Raw genomic sequence first — 19689 nt, 5'->3', positions numbered from 1 at the left:
GTATCTGGTATTTAGGGCAACACCAAACCATGGGCATTCTCACCCTTCACCAAAATATAAAATCTCTTTACACAGACCCTTAAACAAAGGCTCTTCATTTCTTTGTAAAGAAAAACCTGACTGGGGACAAGCTGGATATGAAAGGAAGGGCTCTGAGGGCAAAAAGGAGAAGCTGGAATAATTCTTCTTTATTTGTTCAAAGGGAAATGCTCTCTGAGGTGATTTTCCTCTCCTTTTAAACTCCCTCTAAGTCTCATGTTCCACCACATAAACTCTGAAGCATCTTCTTGCTCCTCTCAATTGTGCTTATCTGATCCCAAGACACACCAGAGAACCTACATGAGGGTAATTGATGGAGATTCAAAGAGCCCTGCTCTAAAACCCCTCACTATCAAACCACCTCACACAGGTTTGGCTTCTTTTATGTCAGAATGACCTGAGGAACCCATTAAATTGATAGCTAGATTACTAATGGTTCAGGAATGTCACTTTCCCACTGACTAGGCAGCTCCATTTACAAAAACTAGTACATGAATTACACACATTGGAATTTTAGTAATTATTAATCTTTGACCTGTTCAAAGTGCTCTACAAACATTAACCATCTAATCCTCAGAATAAACATGCACTGCAAGTAACAAAAATCCCACCCTGAAAGCCCACAGCACAAAAACAAATAACTGACCATCCCACCTGAGAAGGCAATCTCACCTCTCCTGCAGAGGGAAAATCCAGTGACAAATACAGTACTGTGTGCTGGCCCCTGAAAGCCACTAACAAAATCACTATACAGATACAAAGGTAAGAGTTCCCAAATCTCATTCCTATACTGGTGCCATATTTTAGCTCCTGATGTCTTTTCCATTAAACTCTGCAGGTGGGAGCCTGCACAGACACAAGAAGTCTAAGGCAAAAAGAAAAAAGAACAGCAACAAGGAACCAAAGACATAAAGATTACAAGAAACACTGTCAAAAGATGATTTGAAAAGCCCATTTATGAGCTTACAGACAATACCTTGGTGGCACGTATTTGCCTGTGAAGGTCAGTTAGTTGTTGGATTTTGTATTCTAGTTCTGAAATCTGGGCTTGAAGCCATGTCCAACGGCTGCCAATTCTAGCTCTGTCTGCAAGCCACTTCCATTCAGAAGTATAGCTGCTGTGAAGACAAAATGCTGGTTAGTCCAAAAATAAAGATAACCACATTTGCACAAGAACATTTCTGACAGCTGCTCTGCCTCATGTTGCAAGCATCTCAGTTGCTTTCAGACGATACCTGATTATACCCAACCAGTTTCACATCAGCTTATTTCTGTAGCAATAGAACTTGCCCAAACCAGTACAGTCCATGCTCACTGGCTATTCCCACACTAAGCTAGTTTTTTGTTCTGGATTATAAAACTCAAGAGCTGGATAAACTACCAAACTATATCAGTTAAGGCTGATTACAGATCTGTAAAGAATTCCAGTAACTCCACCAGCAAGAATCCAAACTCTTACACCATACTTCCTCCCACAAGCTTTCACAAATATTGTTTGCTAACAACTGGAATCTAATAAAACATCATGCAGCAATGACCAGCTAGATATCAGGACACTGCCCAAAAAAACCCAACTAAGTAGTTTAAATTTCTTTTATTCAAGTTGTTTTATAAATATCTGTGTCAGTTTAGTTTAGTCAGATCACTCTTACCACTGTTTAAAATAGATGCTTTTTAAAATACAAAAAATATGCCTCCTGGTACTTGACATTGTGAACACCTTAATTTTATCATGCTAAATTCATCAATGGTATCAGCAAACATTACTCAATCTCTATATTAAAAAATGAATGAGGAAACCATAGCATGCAACAAACTATCTTAATATTCAATAAGTTTAAGCAACACAGACAAACAATGTAGTATTTTAGTATGGAACTTCCACTACTATCCTACCATTAACTGAGTTCATTTATTCACAGAAAGCAACTGGTGTTTTTTTCCCTAGTGAAGCTGTCAAGTGGTTTGCCACAGCTGACTTAAAGAACTGTAAAAACAAAAATCAAACTTGTAGAAAAGAAGTGTTTTTCCTCAAGTTATTGGGATAATGAGTGGATCTAGATCCTTGATGACACTGCAACTTTTGCACATGCAGAATACATCAGCTCCTGTTCCCCAGGCAATGAAGAGCACTGAAGTATCACAAAAGAGACAAGGAATAGCAGATGCCAAATGAACTGGCATAGGAACATAATACAGGTGTAATTGTTTCATGCAGAATTTTGTGTCAAGTATCTCAACAACAAAGAAAGATAATACAGCACAAGTTGCTAGACATGTCCTGGCATGAGTAGGGAACCATCAAATTTGAGAATCCTAACATTTTCAAGGCTAATGTTATAAAACATAATATAACTCAAAATTTCAGAACCTTCAGTCTACTTTAGCTATCATAGAGACTAAGGATAGACACAGTCTCTGGTAAATCACCTCTAAAATATATAATCTTCTCCTTTTTTAACATAAATTATTCTCCCACATAATTTATCACCAGTTTAAAGTCTCTCATACACAGAAAAAATGAACATATGAAATTATGTGACTGAAACATCCTATTTAAATACAAACTATGAGGAAGAAATCTAGATTACTATCAAAAAGAAACTCAAAGAACTCTGTAAATATGTATGATAATAAATTACTTGTATTTTACATATTCTACTAGTAATTTTCTCCTAGAAAAAAAGGCACATGAAGTCATCTTGTGAAAATCTATTTTTCTGACCTCTTTTTATTTTTCTTTATCTTCCCATTATTGCCAACAAAGAGTAAAAAGTCCCAATTAGTTATGCTTTAACCACGTCTTCCTGACAAGAACTTCTCTGGGATTGACAGCTTTTGCATGTTTGTGCTCCTGAAAGTCATAAAATGCACTTTGCTGGGAAAGGGAGGCAGTCTGAATTCCAAGTTTTTAATTAAATGTGTTCACACAAGCATGGTGGCTGGAATAGTTAAGACTTGTCTCAGGACCCTGCTCTGGCAAAAAGCTAGTCCTAAGAAAGAGCTGCTTAATGAGTCTATAATAATCCCTTAGTTAATAATTTTAACCAAAAGAAGTTAAAGAGGAATAAAGAGGATAAGGGAGAAAACCCCAACCGGAGTATTGAGGTGTTTATTTCTGCTCCTTTCTCAAAAGGCAAATGAGGAAATGACCAATGAAATCCCACAAACCAGGACATGGTAAAAAGAAAGCTGAGGTGAAAGGAAATAAATCACACCAACAGATTCACCTCCCAAACTAGATCCAACAGTCTGGGGAGAAAGGTGAGCTACTCTCCAACAGACTGAGGAGGAGAGGGAAGGAAGTGAGAAGAAAAGGAAGGTGTTCTGTACACAGCTGAGGAGCAAGAAGCAGAATGGAAGGGCCAGAACTGGCCTTATGTCACCTAGACTGCATGAAATCAGTGTGGCACAAGGGAATCCACAACCAATATCAAACCACAGCTGACAGCAGAAGGAATGGTAAATGTTGTAACCTCTGTACATTGCTGTCTTACACACAAACAAGAATCCTCTGCAAAGCTACATCACAAGTTATTTTTCAAAAATGGTTGCATTTCTTTTTCCACTTAGACACAGTATTTAATCTTGAATTAATTGCATTCACTGGTAAACATATTAAGCACATTTTTGCTTCATTCCAAAACACTATGCAAGTATTTCCTAAGGCTTTAAATTCTATATGATAATTTAAATAACAGCATTTAATAAGACTGTGTAACAATGTCCTCAGGCCCCACTCTAAGGAAAGGTTTCCACCAAACTAAGCACAAACATTCTATGCTCAGGCCAAAGGAAGCAATTTTAGCTTGTCTGTCTCTCCAGGCTGCCCCATGCCCAGTGCCTGCTCAAAGGCATGGGCAGCTACACAGTGCCATGGATTAGAGAGCTGCTCCTGGTTAATTTTAATTTTAGGGGCAGCATGACTGAAGCAAGTTTAAGTTTAGATCTCTTCCCCAGTTTTGATGTGTTGCACACAGGGTGAGAGACAGAAGCATTGCTGAACTCTGTTCCCATCCCTGGCACTCCTATCTGTTTGATCTTGCATTATTTTTAACCATCTTTTCCTCCAAGCCTATTTCTCTACAAATCTTTTAGTAAAGCTTGTAACTCCTAAGGAAGATAAAATCACTATGAGCTATCCTCACTCTCCTCTGTGTTCACACAAAGTAGTACAGTCACTCAAGTGACAAATGATAACCTATTTCTGCAACAAAAAAAAATCCAAACCAACCCTGAAACAAACCCCAAACCTGGGTAAATCTGCTCCTGCTAGACAGAAAAGCTCAACATTCACACAGTAAAGGAAGTTGTTTCAAGGTGGCTTCAGAGAATTCATTAACTCTGCAAACCCAAAGGAGAAAAAAAAAAAAACAAACACCAAAAAACCAAGCACAGTTACAAAAATAACCAGGCCTGTCACTGGAGGAGGAAGTCAAAAGCAGGTGCTAAAGTAGAAGCTCCTGCTCTTGTTTTCTGTTGGGAATGAGACAAAAAAAATGATGTTTCTGTCTGTCCCACTTCCTGTTTGCTCCCTTTACAAAGTATCTTTACTTGGTTCCTGTGCTTTTGACTCCAAGATCATACATCCTCAACAGGAATTCCAAAATCTTTCTTCTGCTAGCAACTCAGTATAAACCATGTTACACTGGTAAAAGTTTCTCACGTTCAGTACTGTAGTACGGTGGAATATTAAATTTGCATATAAACTTACTGCTCCTGCAATGACTCTAAGTCTGCAGATGACCTCCTACATTCATCCAGGACTATTAGAATTGGAAGAGAACACAGCAATACTGATTTTGTATCAATAATACATCTCATTTAAATTGCCCCTAAGAAAACATGCTGGAATTGCATCAGGGCCAACTTGTTTCCATGCAAAATACCTGCCTGCATTTCTATTTTGGTTGGACTGCAAGTCAATCCTGCACAATTTACAAGAGAAGGAAAGAAAAGAAACGCAGCAGAACAAACAAGGCACAAGGAGCACAAAACCAAATGCAAACAAAGTATGATCATAAATATAGCTGGCAGCAGACATTCAGGCTGTACTAGGGCATCCCAAAGTATGGAAAAGAGTTCAGCTGGGGATCATCAGCAACAGCAGAGGCAGTCTAAGTATTCTGCTGAGACTGAAGAGGCAAGCAAAGAGCACAAAGCAGTGCTATTGCAGTCAGTGGTGGTGCTGGAACTGAAGGAGGTTTCAGCCATGACCTAAGGACAGAATGCACAGATGAATGAACCCCTTAGCACTCTCACCTTCCCTCAAAGATAAGCACTGAGAACAAACCATGGTTTTACATGACCAAATCAACACTGCAGAACACAACAGGACTCTCAGAAGTATTTCCAGTGCCTCCATTGTGTTTTGGGTGAGATTTATATTTTCCCAATAGATAAGATCAGCTTGTCCCAAAAAATAAATGCAGGCAACGTAGCTGAGCAAAAAAGGGAGCAGCTAACCAAGATAAAACTGCTGTGCTACACACACTTGTGTGTGGGTTTGAGGTTTTTTTGGTTACAGGAGACAAGAAGAGGTGGAATTTAAACCTTAGAGGCATATTTTATTTTTATAAGCAAACAAAACAATAAGCCTGAAAACTGTTCATAAATGATGGAGAAACACAGTGGAGTTTAAAAAACACAAAACACACAGAACCTGGGATTGACAGTAAGTATTCAGGAAGGTTGGTTCAAGCAGGTGTGATGGGCACAGGAAAGAGTATTTAAGAGTGTGCAGCCCTGTGACCATGGCAGATTCTCCACAAGTCATCTCATATGCTGAAAATTAAAGGAAACTAAAGCCTTCCACCTTTGCAATTCCCAGTGAGGTGAAGTACCATGCCCTGCCATGACATGTCTGCAGGGACAATGACAGGATGCTTCCTGCTGAACAGGAAAGGAGAGTGCTTGCAACAGACCCACATAAAACTCAAAAAACCATTTCACAACTCATAACACCATCACCTTTCAAAAGCCTTTAAAAACACCAACATTTTCAAGTTTCAGCAACACTCTTAAATGCATACAACCAGAGAGAAAGGCACTCACATACGGTGGGTGGGGAAAAAACCCCTCCAATTCCAAAATTCTTCATTAAACATAAGAAGGGCAGTTGTTCCTGACATCCCCTGGTAACATTTCTGCTCAGTCTCTCAACATGGGGTGTTTTGCTCTTTCTGCTGGGTGATGTTCCCTTTGGTTTAATGCACATTGTTCTGGCACCCAGTTTTCAGATGATATCTCTAAAGTGATCTCCACCATCCCTGTCGGTTCATCTCCTCTCACTGGGAACTCCTGGGCTAACAGAAGCCTATTGCCAATCACACAGCAGTGAAGTACTTGGGAGCAAGAAGCAGCTCATAAATCACAGAGTGATTCTACCCTCAGGATAAAGAGCTGATCACCCTCCTTAGTGGGAGTCACTGAAAACAATGGCAGAAGTTTACTGTTTTGATGAAGGACTGATCTTCAGAAACTGAAAAGCCAGAAGAAATCAGAAGGTTCTCCAGTCCTTAAGTTCCATCCAGACATCATATGACTCACCATAAACTTCATGAAACATTGGGAAAAAAATCACTCATCCCCCAATTCTCTTGGGAATCTCACCCAGCTGTACAAAAATACAAAATATTCTCCACACAGCACTCTATCACAAATGCCCCACAGCACACTAGTGTGGTGGGAGTCCCTCCAGGACTGGAGCTGGTAAGTTGTGAACTTCCTCAGCTGTCTCTGATTTTTCACCACCATTACACTCAGTTCTCTGACCACACAAGGTAAAGCCCAAAAAACAACTGTCCTGAACACAAGGATTTTCTTGCAAGCCACTAATGTGGGCCCAGGGCTTCTGATACCTGGGCCCACACTCAGCATGGTGAAATGGAGAAATTCAACACATCCATTTTTCTTCTCTCTGCAGACACTGACAGTAAATAAGAGATTACCTACAAAGACTAGATTATATAAAACATTCAAATTAGGTGAATTCAGATATGCTTGTATTTTAGATAAGCTTATCTAGATTTCAGTCATGAGATAAGTGTGTGCCCACTCCCAACCAAAACCTCCAACACTTGTAATAGCTGAACAAATATGTCCAACTATGAAATGACCCGTAAATGCTTTCTCAAGGACTAATTCTTCCAGAACACCTACACAATGTTTGTTTTCAGAATGAACTAACTTCAGTTGCTGTTTAAGCATTAATTCCCCTGGATCAGTTAACTGTTAAACCCCTAATAACCACATAACTAAAAAAACCAGTGTGTGCCGTTTTGTGAATGCAATCTCTTCTATGCATTCCTGAGTACAAAAAAGATTAAAACCAAACTGTAACAATTTTGGCTGACAACATTACATAAAAACCCCACTATTTACTGCAGCAGTTCACTCCCAGCCTTTGCTCAGACCTTTCAGGAGCAGTGTGCTGCTGTTCTGGAATAACCAACACCAAACCAAGCTATGCACTCCCTGCTGCCCACTCCTACTCCAAAAAATCAATCAAGGGAATTTGTCTGGTGCTCAAAATTAGCTTGCAATCTCTGTGAAGATCTGCAGCCAGGTCATTCTTCTGGATCCTACAAGGTTGCTACCTCCTTTGGTGTTTAACAGGAAGTTTTACCTGGCAGACACTTTCCTCTGAAGCACCACATAGCTTCCCAAAACATGGCTTATAGTTCTCCCTATCATCTACAGACATCAGCAACTGCTTATTAAAATTATAATTTCTGGCAAGCATGGCTGGTCCCACCATCTCTGACACACTGAGGCCATTCAGTATTTTCAGAATTGCATCCAATACTGCATGTTGATACCAACATATAACACACATCTTATCTTCCCAAACAAAAAACCTGTACCCAGCTGAAAACTTCTGCTATGCCATCAGACCTGAAGAATTTATGCAGTAGCACCTGAAATTATCAACTATAGCTGTGATTTTTCTCTTGAAGAGAAAATTTATGGGGGAAAAAATTAGGTAGCAAGAAATTAAATAGCTATGGAATCGAATTTTTACATCTTCCACAAAATGAAAAGGGACAGTGGGGAGAAAAAGAAAATCAATATTCAGAGACAAAAGGCTGCAGGAGAAAACTGAAAATATTAAAAGAGAAAGTCTCTGTGCCTAAATACCCTAGAAAGGGAGAGATTTCAGAAGAATTTCACTGGTGCACTTCATATGCTCCCTATGTGATAGGGAAATCACATCTTCCAAACTGATGAGATGCCACAGACAGTATTTGCCTGCTACAGGGGTCCTGCAAAGGATCACACTACTGCTGCTGTTTTACATTAGACACTGAACTGTTATACTTGTATTGAATTGTTAACTCAGTTTGGGGACAGAACAGATTAAAAACTCAGATTCTTAAAGGATCTCTTAGAGTCCTGAATCTTTCCAATGGCTGGCTTCACAAGCTGGTAGGTGCTCTTCACCTCCAGCTCTGTTTACGTAATTCTTTAGAGCTGAGTTAATTATAAAAGGCCAAGGGGGTTAGTGAAGGTGGAGTCAGCCAGAATATTAACTGCCCAGAAAGAAAAACCTGCAAAAGGTAAACAACCAGCAGCACTTCCTCTTCATAAAAGAAGAAAAAAACCCAACATGCTGTAATTTGAGTATCTGCCAATGGCTTTTGTTAAAAACATTGTAATATTCATTTTTAAGATTGTATTGTCTGCTCCAGCACACCAACATGCTGTACATCAGTTCAACAGGAAGCAGAGAAGCAGGTAGTGCTAAAATGCAGAGAAAGAAACTTCAAGAACAGCAGGGCTGCCTTGAAATGAGCTTCTTTTCTTGCTTTTGAAATGGCACAACATCAATAGATTAACAACAAAACACCAGGAACACAGGCCTGGAAATTCTCTCTAAGTATTACACAACTGCCCTTCACAAAGAAACCAAGTAATGCTACATCTGTAGCCCATGCTCAACATAAAATAAGGCAGAACTTACAAAATACACTCCTTTCAAGATCTGTGCAAATGGAACATTATGACAGCACATACACAGCATATCAATGCTGTCCAGCCACTGAAGTTTACTCCAAAATTTGTATGTATATTCTTATAAGGAAAAGATGGGTATGGGATTCATTAAGCTCCAATTCCATCCTATAAATCAGTGTATATATATATGTGAATGTATGTTTGAACAGTTTGCAATTTGGGTGTTTTGCAGGAGCCTGGGATTGAATTTCACTGAGTTTTTCTGCTGCTCAATCTACCCCATGGGCTGGGAAGAAAGGGAGTTTATATTACATATATTCAAACACAGACCTTCAGGTTTATTTGTTTTTCCAACAGCAGAATCAGCAACTAAAAGTTTGCTAACTGAAAACTGAATTTATTTAAATTCCCCAACAGAAAACTTCTTTTAACTCACAAGAGCTAGGCAAAGTGTGTGGATGCAAAAAAAATAATTTACAGCTGTTTCAGTAAAAAAGGAGCACAGGTCAATATATTTAAATCCAACATCTAACATCACATTCCTAATCCATATTTAGCAGGATGAATGAAACCCTGTTACAGGAGAGCATTCCTATTTTGGGAAGTCTTTATGCACACTTTTTACTTCATGTGAAAAGGAAAGCACTTAAATTATTTCCTGTATCAGGGGCCCATGTATGCTGATTTTCAAAGGCACTGGGTGTATCCCTTTGAAGTAGATTCTCACTAAATCAGTGTTAGCTATAAACCAAAATAACACTGCCCTTGCTTTACAAGAAGTTATAAAGACAGTTCATTGTTGTTTATAAGCAAGGATTTTAATTAAAACAAACACATTTCTCAGCTTAGTGAAGGAAAAAAGCTAGCCATAAAACACTGATTAATCAGCACTTGACATCAAGCACCAAATTCCTCTTGTCTCCAATTTAATTAAGCATACAAGGTTATATATGCACACACATGTGCCTGCTTATTAGACTTGCTATTCTACTACACTATCTTGACTGTGTATTAAAAAGTTATTAAGAAGAGTAATGCCAAGTTTTTATTTAATATGAATTCAACACCCATCTAACTGAAAATATTTGAGATTCCCAGCTCCAAGTTTCCCTTGCAGGTTAAAACCTGTCAAACCTTCTACCTTTCACTAAAACCTTCCAGTCTGCCTTCAGCAGCTGCAAAAAAATATTAATGTAATTACAGGTTAGAAATCAGGATCCCCACTCACAGGAGCATTGCTCTGGTTTTGTGAGAGCAAAGTCCTGCTCAACAGCAAGTTTTTATTGCTGCACTGAGAACTCTAAGGCAAAACAGTAAATGCATGTGGGACCCTGAAGAAGTTATTAATTCATCTTATGGAAACCTAGCCAAGAGAGGTTAAATATATTCTGAGATAATACATGTATCCTAAGAGTTAAAACAGAAGGTAATGTAAAGCTATCTTTTTTTCATTCTCTTCCCACATCCTAGTGATGGGAGCCAAGAATTGAGAAAATGGAATTCTTGAAAAAGCAACACATAAAACATTCTTAAATCAGTATATTATTTACACCAGTGAATTTATACTTATTCAAAAGTCCTCATATTAATCTTCTATGCAAATAAGACATTTCCTGGACTTATAAATTAAAAAGGTGTTAAAACCAGGAAACAAGTGGAGGTTTGTGCCTAAGAGCAGCATTTTGCCCTGGCAGACTCTCTTCCTTCCCTTCCCAAACTCATAATTCAGTTCTCATATCAGGCATGAAGTGAAATTACAGCTCAGTGTGGAAAATTAGGACCTGACCTTGCAAAAACAAACATCCTCCCTTTATAAAGTGGCTCCAAGACTTGCAATAAACCTTGTCCCTTAAGCAGTGCCATGTATAGCCAGGCCTGCAGAACTGCATTGATGTTGCTCAGTTAGCCACAAAAAAAAATGCTAGGAAAAATGGAAAATGATCTAGAACAAACAGATTAGATCTGGAGATACTAGTCATAATGTTTTCTTCCTTCCTGTATTTTCTCTGCTCAATGCTCCCCTCCCCATCACATGTTTGTACTAAAAGCAGATTTCCCATCTTCTCTTTCCAACTAGCAATCCAAGGGGGAAAAAAATAAAGGAGAAAAAAAAAAGAGAAAGATTTACTATCTCTTCACATTCATTATAAAAGTTTCCAGGCACAACAAATCCTGTGGGCATGGAAAAATGTAACAGTGCCTCTTCATCAGGCTTGAGGTTGCTGGAGGATAATCAGTAAAACATGTCTTTCAAAATCAGAGGGAAAGGCATGAAAACATTTCAGAGGGAAAATCCCACCAAATGATTCAAAAGGATTGTATTTGGATAGGGAAAGGAGAACAGGGAAAACAAGGCACAGGACTTGTCATGAGTACAAAGAACTACTTATTTTGCAGAAAAAATCTACTGCAAGCAGGTTTTCTGTCTAAATGATTAGCTGCATGTAGTATTTTTTGATGGAGTGAGCAGCTGTTTCTTCAAAGAACCACAGTGATGTAGCCTTTGATTCTGGAAGATCACACATGTAGTGTACATAGAAGAAAAACTCTGCACTCTGCAACTTCACAGGTTTCCCAAATGACTACCTGAGCATCAGAGTTCTTTGTGGTACATTGTATTTCCTACCACACCAGGAATAGACACAAAATACATCAATAAGAATGAGGAGTAGGCCTAGCAGGATACACACTGCTGCCAGAGTAGAGCTGTGCTGTTGTAAAACTTTTGAGCTCACATCATCATTCAATTCACCTTGTTTGAAATCTATGACCATTTCTATGTGTAATCTTTCATCTTCACGAACCGCAAAGATCAACAAGTTTGACGTAAATTCAGCTGGTGAAATGTTGTCTATGCTGCAAATCAAGTGTTAGTTATGAAAACCTAAAGGAATTACTCATGGTCAGCTTTGTGTTGCCTTCCTTGGGCATTCTGCTCTGGTTTCTAACACCTACCAGTGAGCCAGAGAGCAGCACCTAAAAGCTGCCTTTGAGAAACTACAGAGAAGGACTACCACATCCCCTGAGAGAATTTCCTATGCCCAAAGGATGGAATGTCCTAAAACACACCAAAAATTACTGCTGGAAATGTGGTGCTATGAAAACTGACAGGTTAAAGACATTCATGAGCTGACAGTAGCAGCAAAATGACAAAGGTCCTGAAGACAGACAATCATTTTTTCATATTTCTTTTTAGTAGACTCTCAAAAGAATAAAATATGTTTTGATTAAACTCTTGAAATGAGTGAGCCTTTCCAATTACTCTAGGAACTAGAGAAGTTTGTTAAGTACTGTGAATTGCCTTGGTCAGCAGACCAAGGACCTCTCTTGTCTTGAGGACAGAATCTATGTAATGCAGGAACAATGGTTTAAATATCTTACAACAGCTATTTGCAACTGAACAACAAAGGTATTGAAATAGATGGATAGAGACAATCTTACTTGAGCCACAAAGCATTGAGATACAGCTCAGAAGAGCTTATGTCAATACTCATTGGGAAAAACTCTCTTCAGGATAATGAGAATGAACAGGTTCAAAAGGCTAAAAATAACTCCAGGTTTGTTATGTAGCATGAGGAATTGGAGCTGGAATCAACTTCTCCCTCCTGATGGAAACAGACTGTTCTTAGGTAGACATGGTAACTGCAGGTTCCTCCCTGCCTTGCACACTGGATTGGTATCTCCTCCCCCCACGAAAAGAATGAGAAACACCACAGTCACAACAGTGATCAGTCACCAGCATGATTATACCCTCAAGTTAAATGCAATCAGTACACTGAGATATGGGCAGAACCAAAACATTCTTTCCATTCATCACTACATTGTTTGAACCTTATAGTAACTACAGTTAAATGTTATGAAGATTATCACAGAGGAATTCAGAGTAAAAGCCCTCACTATGAAAAATAAAAATTTCCATACAGGTGAGGAAATGAGTATTGTCTCACCTACATGATCCCATTGCTTTTGGAAAGCACTTAGAGCCAATTCCCAATGACAGAAAGGCAATTCAAAGCATATAAATCTGCTCAGTAGAAATAAAAATGGGTATTAACTTTGTTTCTTTTGTCCCGATGAAAGGCAATCCAGAAGGCCTTAAAGTGGCAAGGAAACAGCAACTCTGACAAGCTGAACTGGTGAATAACTGATTTACCTTTGTTACCTCCAAAAAAAAGGGCAGCATTTTAGCCACAAAGGCAAATCTTAGGGTTGGAGAAAAGAAGAAAAATATTGTGAGCTGAAGATAATGATAATTTCAAATAAGAGACAGCCTGTCCTGACTGCATGTTAATTCAAGCATTTCCTCAGCCTAGGCACACAGACAAGTCTTTGCTGAAATCAGGCAGTACTTTGAGCTTGCTGGCCCAGCAGCGCACCCCAAAAACCAATGACTCCTTCCCTGCCAATGTAGCGAGGCTGCTGTGCTGAACAACTGCTCAGCAGTAGGAACACAAAGAAAGGCAGAAGAATAAACAACCCAAAATAAAGGGCCACACTGAGTCAGACTAGAGATCATCTTACCCAGTTCTCCTGCCTCCCAGCAATAGCTGAGATAACAATGTTACACCACAGCAGGCACGGAGGGAGCAGTGCTGCTCCAGCAATATGAACATTCCCTCAGCTCCCAGCAAGAGCAGCTTGGGGATTTCCTGAGCCAAAGGTGATGGGTTTGCACTTAATAATCCTCTGTGGATTTTTTCATCAGTGCTACAAAGTAAACTGAGTAAGCCTTAAGTGGAAAGATAACTGCCCAAAGCCAGAAGAAGGAGTAAAGGTAAAGGACTGGCAGGGGGAGTTAGAAACTCAAGTGTCCCTGGCAAGAAGAAAAAAGAAAACCATCACACAACTTTGGTCCAAGTTTTACATTATCCACTACTGTTCAAGAATCAAGAATTTCTCAAGAGTTTTCTTTTTCAGTTCATGTAATCACAAGATAAGAATCCTAGAACAAAGATACTACTTAGAAGTTCAAGTATATCAGTTAGGAGAATGTGGATTCTCCTATGCTGGGGAGAGCCCAAATGATGTTTTTCGTTAAAATATTTCAAAAGAATAATTATTTTGCAAACTCAAATATTAAAGGTGTTCCTAACTTAGTTGGCAAGTCATTATGCTTTGGCTAGACTTCAGCACAGTATTTACCATTCTGACAACATGTAAAAGAAAATGAAAACATTTTCTCTGTTTTTCAGACCTACAGAACTTAACAGAACACAGCAGAGATTTGATACAGCCTTGCTGGTCTGAAACTATAAATATGTAACAGGCAAAGCTCTTCCAGTTTCAGAAGCTAACTTGATTTCTTCTGAGCATAATGCTTTCCAGGAAGCAGAATGAGAAGTGAGTTTTTTAAAGTATTTTTTAATTTATTTTTTCTAGTCACTCTCTGACAGCAGAGGGTATAAGGAAAGACCAATAAACACAAACCCTGTCCTGACTATCTATTAGAGCCCATGAGAAAAGTGGGTATCATGGAGTTCCCACCAAGCTGCTGCATTTGTGTGCAACTCTCTTCTGTGTAGAAGTCCTGACTATTGTATCCCAACAAACCTTAAGACATGCTCATCTCTCCAGCTTTGGGAAGAGGAAAGCAGCTGTCTTTTCATTGCTTTCTAAAATTTCTTGACTGAAGAGATTGTGATAACAGTGTAGCAAGGTAGAGGTAAAAAAAAAAAAAAGAAAAAAGGTTATAGCATCATCAGAGAGCAATTTTACTATCTTCTCTTACCCACCACTGATTTGTAATTTGTATTGACAGGATTCCTGCCAACAACTAGCTAATGATATGAATTTTCCTCTGGTTCATCCTGAAAAAGATACCAGCAATAATAAAAACTCCATTGCTAGCTACATTCATAGTTGCAGAGTGACTTCAGGAAGTAAATTAGTATTTTTAAAATTACAAGCTAAAGATCCAAACTTTTTCAATATACCAATCACCAAATACTGGATGGCTTCATATCCGCATCAGATGATAATTTTAAATTTTTACTCATTATCACAACATGGTGGATTTCAAGATCCTACTATTGACTAATTCTTAATAACTCCAGAGTAAAATTAAAATTATTTTCATTCTGGCCTCAAGTATTTCCAGCAATCACTATTTGATTTACAGCATCATTCAAGTATTAGCAGTATTGATGGAATGCAAACAGAGAGTGCAGTACTCTAGTTCTCTGCAATCCAGTAAAGCAACTGCTCCTCAAATGCATTAATTAGAAGTTGTTACTTTCTGCCAAACCCAGCTCACACTGTCAGTCTTGCTGATTTCAGTAAGACTATCTATTGAGTGAGGTTACTCACACAAGATGGAATCTGTAGGTCTAGACCCTTCCATCCTGATTTACAAGTAAGAAGCACATGAGTCTAAGCAGGAATTTTAACACTTACGCTTCCACAGTCTGTTCCTCACCATCTTCATCTGAGCTGCTACACGTTGCATCAGAGTCCAGGTCCTTCTCCACACGAGACAGGAGCCCTCCAGTAGAAAGTGCAAAGCCACGGATTTCACCTGGTGCGACGCTAACTCCGTTCTGTACATCCACACCCAAACTACTCTCCGAAGGAGTTGTGTTGTTTTCCGGCCAACCTTCAGTGCATCTGAGGGAGCTATTGCTCAAAAATCTAGCTGGCTCATGGAAAACCTTCATTCTCTGAAGCTGATGTTTCACAAAGCACTTCAGCTGCTGATCACAGTGTTTGATAACGTGCTTTGCCAGGAGCATTTGTAAACGCTTCTGAGTTCTTTTGGCGCGACTGATTTCCATTTGTTGCTTAGTGACACACTGGAGTAAGCGAGCGTACACCTCCTCCTGGGTGCAGCTCAAAATCCCTTCTGAAGGCCCGTGAAGAATTTGGTGTAATAAATCCCCTTTTATTGTTTCAGTGCAGACTTCCAAAGGCCTACCCAAAACCCCATTCTTCTTGTACCATTTACCATTTAAAAGTTGCATTTCTTCTGCGTTACTGGATTCAGTTACACTTGAACCTGAAAGTCTCTGCATTCCTGCCAAGTTTGGAGATGTGGTCTCTGAAAATGCTGCCCCTTTGACCTGTTGCTCAGGTTCTGAGTGACTAATATGACCAAATGATGTGTCAGCCCCATTATGTAATGACTTTCTCATCTTGGAGCAGCCAGGCTCTCCTGCTTTCGTTTGCTTACCAGTTTTGTTGTTAAACGCAGAATTTGTACTCATTAACAAGACAGACTGATAGCACTTGGAGGATGGTGGGGAACCAAAATGCTGCACACTGAAGATGTCATTCCTGAGGTTGGGCTCAGCAGTGGGGAACCCCAGGACTGAGCAAGTAATCCGTGCGATGGAGTCCTCTTTTATCTTCTCTTCCACTGCTCTGGAATTTTCCATGCACAAAGCTGTATCAGACTCCATAGCTCTAGAGGACAAAGAAGGTGACAAGTGGATACCATGACCTTTTGTTGTTGCCTCTCTGAGAGCTGGTGTCATTATAGCTACGGTAGGTAGTTTACAGCAAACCTGAAAATAACATGGGCCATGTAAATTTTCTCATTTTCATGACACAGTACAAATACAACAACTCTGTTAGACATTTCATTCTCTCAACGTCATTCAAAAATTCCATAAAAAGGGATGTTATCTAAAGAACACAGACCCTGTTGCCTCCCAAGTCAAACAAGAACACCCTTTCTGTTTTTTCTTTATTTCATTCAGAGGCTGTTCTGTGTGCAATGAAAGACTTTACATCTCAGGGGAATAAGTGTTCATACCTCATTTCATTTTTGATTCTATCAGTCTGAGAAATAAGACCCAAAAAGTTCAGGTCTGTCATCTAACCTTGCCCAAACTGAAAAACATGACCTTGAGCAATGTGACTGGCACTATTATGAGAAATGTATTTACTGCAAATCTATATAAAGAAAGCATTTGATGAACTAGTATACATTCTTATAAATACACATTAGAAACCAATCAACAAGGCTAATACTTTCAAAATAGAAACCTCTATGTTCTGAAGTTTCCTACCAAAAAAGAATTCTTTCCTGTGTCTTTGGATACCATTCTATTCATCAGGCACTGTGTAATACATACAGATTATTTTTCATAGCAAATTGAGAAATGACAGTTCTCCTTGACAAATCCTTTTGCTTGTGGCTTGCCAATTAACAAAGGGCTCCCAGACTTTGGGATCAAAAGACCAATGTCAACCTTCACCCCTTCTTGTCAGCAGCTATGCTGCCAAGTCATACTGTATCTATTCTACGCAGGAATCCCTTGCACAGTACTTACAACTTTGTTAAGGAGATGCTTAAATAAACCTAATGAATGATTTAACTGAACATGGCCTGCAGAAGCCTGAAAGGTAAATTCCTGTCAGCTCTTCATTAAGAATCTAGAGACAAAACCAGAAACCATATGAGAGCAGTAGCAAAAGTGGGTGCAGCACAGCAATGCCACAGTAAATTCTGTTGAACTGTGCACTAGTTGAGCAGCACTCCCACTGCCCTCCTTTTCATGTCTCCAGTTTCCTTGATCTCCCCAGCAACTGCCTAGCTCAGCAACTTTCAATGCACAGATCCCATAAGGGGTCAACGATTCTGAGACTACCACATATGGATCTTAAGAAAAGATCTGTCTGAAGCCTTAGCTTGTTTATAACTACAGGTTTTTTTTACACTGAAGGTGCAAACATTAAAGTGAGATGTGGAAACCTAGGGAGCTGAGAAATACAGTTTGGATACTTGCTCCTTAACCCTCAAAACATGAAGCCGAACACGGAGAGCCACATGCTCCAGTACTGCCTTACCACTCTCTGTATGCTTTATTCACCTTTCATTGCTCCATGGGTACCTCATCCACAAGGTTTTCATCTCTGCACATCACTCTCCTGGCATCACTGGCACCAGGTTTGGGGGTCTTACTGCTAATCATAAATGATACCATTAAAATCCCCAGGATTTGAACCCTTATAAATAAACCAATAACTTCAGCCTTAAGAGGAGCTCAGCACAAAGTCCTCCCAGTGGACAGCTGTTCAGGAAGAGCCCCTTTCTAGGATCAGACAGGGAAATGCACAGCTGAGAGCTGGAGCCCCAATCCTAAAGCTCTGGTGACTCAGTAATGCTCTCAGCACCTGGCTGACTCGTGTCTTTCCTCCTGTAAAAGCTATCAGGCCTGCAAATCTGAAAATCCAAAGGAGTGTGAATTCAGACACCAATGCCTCCCTGGCCCTAACATAATGGCAAATAACTACAGCAAGTCAGAGCAACCCTGCATGGCTAAAACATAAGGGGAGAGAACTGAACAGTTCCTCAGTGGGGTTAATGTGAGCTCAGGAATCCCTGTGTTTGACTGTCCCTGAGAATTCCAAGAAGCTCTCCAAGAAGAGCACCATCAGCCAGGGATCCACATGCACCTAGGAATGTATTTATTACTGTCCCAACTTTACCATCCACCTCCCTTAGTCTGAGTGGTTTGGTTTAGCAGGCACAGGTTGCTACTCCTGAAACCCAGGAAACATCCACACAAAGTGCAGCTGTTCAGGCAAAAAAGTACTTTGGAGATGTGGATCACATACCTGTATGAAGATGGAGGTTATTCAAAGAACTGGCAGCACAAAACTTTATAGTGCTGGGTTTTAACTCCATCGCATTCCCTCAAACACCACATACCCTTTTGGTACAGTTTCAAATTTCCAAAATTGCAATGAATATCATTACCACTTATTTTGTTTTCATCTGGAGGACTTTTCAACTCTTCTAGGGGAAAGAGGGGAAGAATCAAAGCACCCTCATATGGAACACAAACACTGAACTAAAGAGCATTGACAAATCACTCATTTGGAGTGCCTGACCAAATATGCTTAAACTACAAAGCAGCTGAAAAATAAATAAAATGCTTTTTAAGAAGGAAATCACAATTAACACCCCCTTACCCAGCAACTTGGAAATTTCATACAATGTTTCTGCCCTGAAGACAGTGTGAGACACTCAGGTGTGCTCATCTCACTACAGTGACATCAAAAAGAACTTTGAGAGGCTGGTACTGCCACAGTGTCCAGCCCTTGGCATTTCTCCAAGAAGTTCACACACACACACAAACACAAAAAAATGTCATAGGTACAGGAGCCAAACAAAGTATCTGCTGCAAAAAAATTATAAGCAAATTTTAGTACAAGCACTTAACTTGACAAAAGTTATACAATTTACATTTTTACACATTTTATTTAATTTTGGCAGAAAGTTGCAAAAAATTATTTCATTCCACCCATATTGGAAGTGAATTTCCAAAGCAAAATCTACTATCTTGGAGGGGGGGAAAAATAAAGGCAAAGAGGGAGGAAAGACAAGTACTGCAAAGTGGAATACTGGAAAATTATTTTCATTCTGAGAAAAGTTTTTCTGTCATAAGTAAACCATTTCACAGTTTTTTTTTTTTTTTTTTGCATTGTGTATTACTTGAGGCTTCAAAACCATAAGAGCTGAAATTCTGCTAAACAGCTTTTCATGTACCAAAACACTCCACTTGAAAGACTAAAGAGTATTGTAAAAAGAAAAACTGACATTAAATAAGTACTGGGGAAGGGAAGAGACAAGTACCAGACAAACACAGTAAAGCAACTGATGTTTAAAGTGACTGTATGCTTATCCTCCCCTAATGCCTTAATTACCCAGGAGGATCTAGCTGGGAATTGCAGTTTACCACAGCAGGACCT

The 19689-nt window shown here is 39.4% G+C and overlaps 1 protein-coding gene across 7 annotated transcripts in view; it reads right to left on the bottom strand.

Annotated features, from left to right (window-relative positions):
• Nucleotides 1-19689, bottom strand: part of KANSL1L (KAT8 regulatory NSL complex subunit 1 like) — a 63108-nt gene that overhangs the window by 39175 nt on the left and 4244 nt on the right. For 5 of the 7 annotated variants that reach the window (XR_008534580.2, XM_054636233.2, XM_054636238.2 and 2 more), the window contains exons 2-3: nucleotides 15388-16493; nucleotides 1016-1157 (exon numbers count right to left, since the gene is read on the bottom strand). Coding sequence is in view for 6 of the 7 variants with exons in the window: in XM_054636233.2 (XP_054492208.2) it covers nucleotides 1016-1157; nucleotides 15388-16463 (1218 nt within the window). In the remaining variant the exon portion in view is untranslated. The remainder of the gene's footprint in view (nucleotides 1-1015; nucleotides 1158-15387; nucleotides 16494-19689) is intronic. The other 2 variants (XM_054636235.2, XM_054636236.2) reach the window with 2 other exon arrangements.

This window comes from Agelaius phoeniceus, chromosome 7 (assembly GCF_051311805.1).
Source record: "Agelaius phoeniceus isolate bAgePho1 chromosome 7, bAgePho1.hap1, whole genome shotgun sequence".
NCBI lineage: Eukaryota > Metazoa > Chordata > Aves > Passeriformes > Icteridae > Agelaius > Agelaius phoeniceus.
This window is presented reverse-complemented; position numbering and strand designations above follow the sequence as displayed.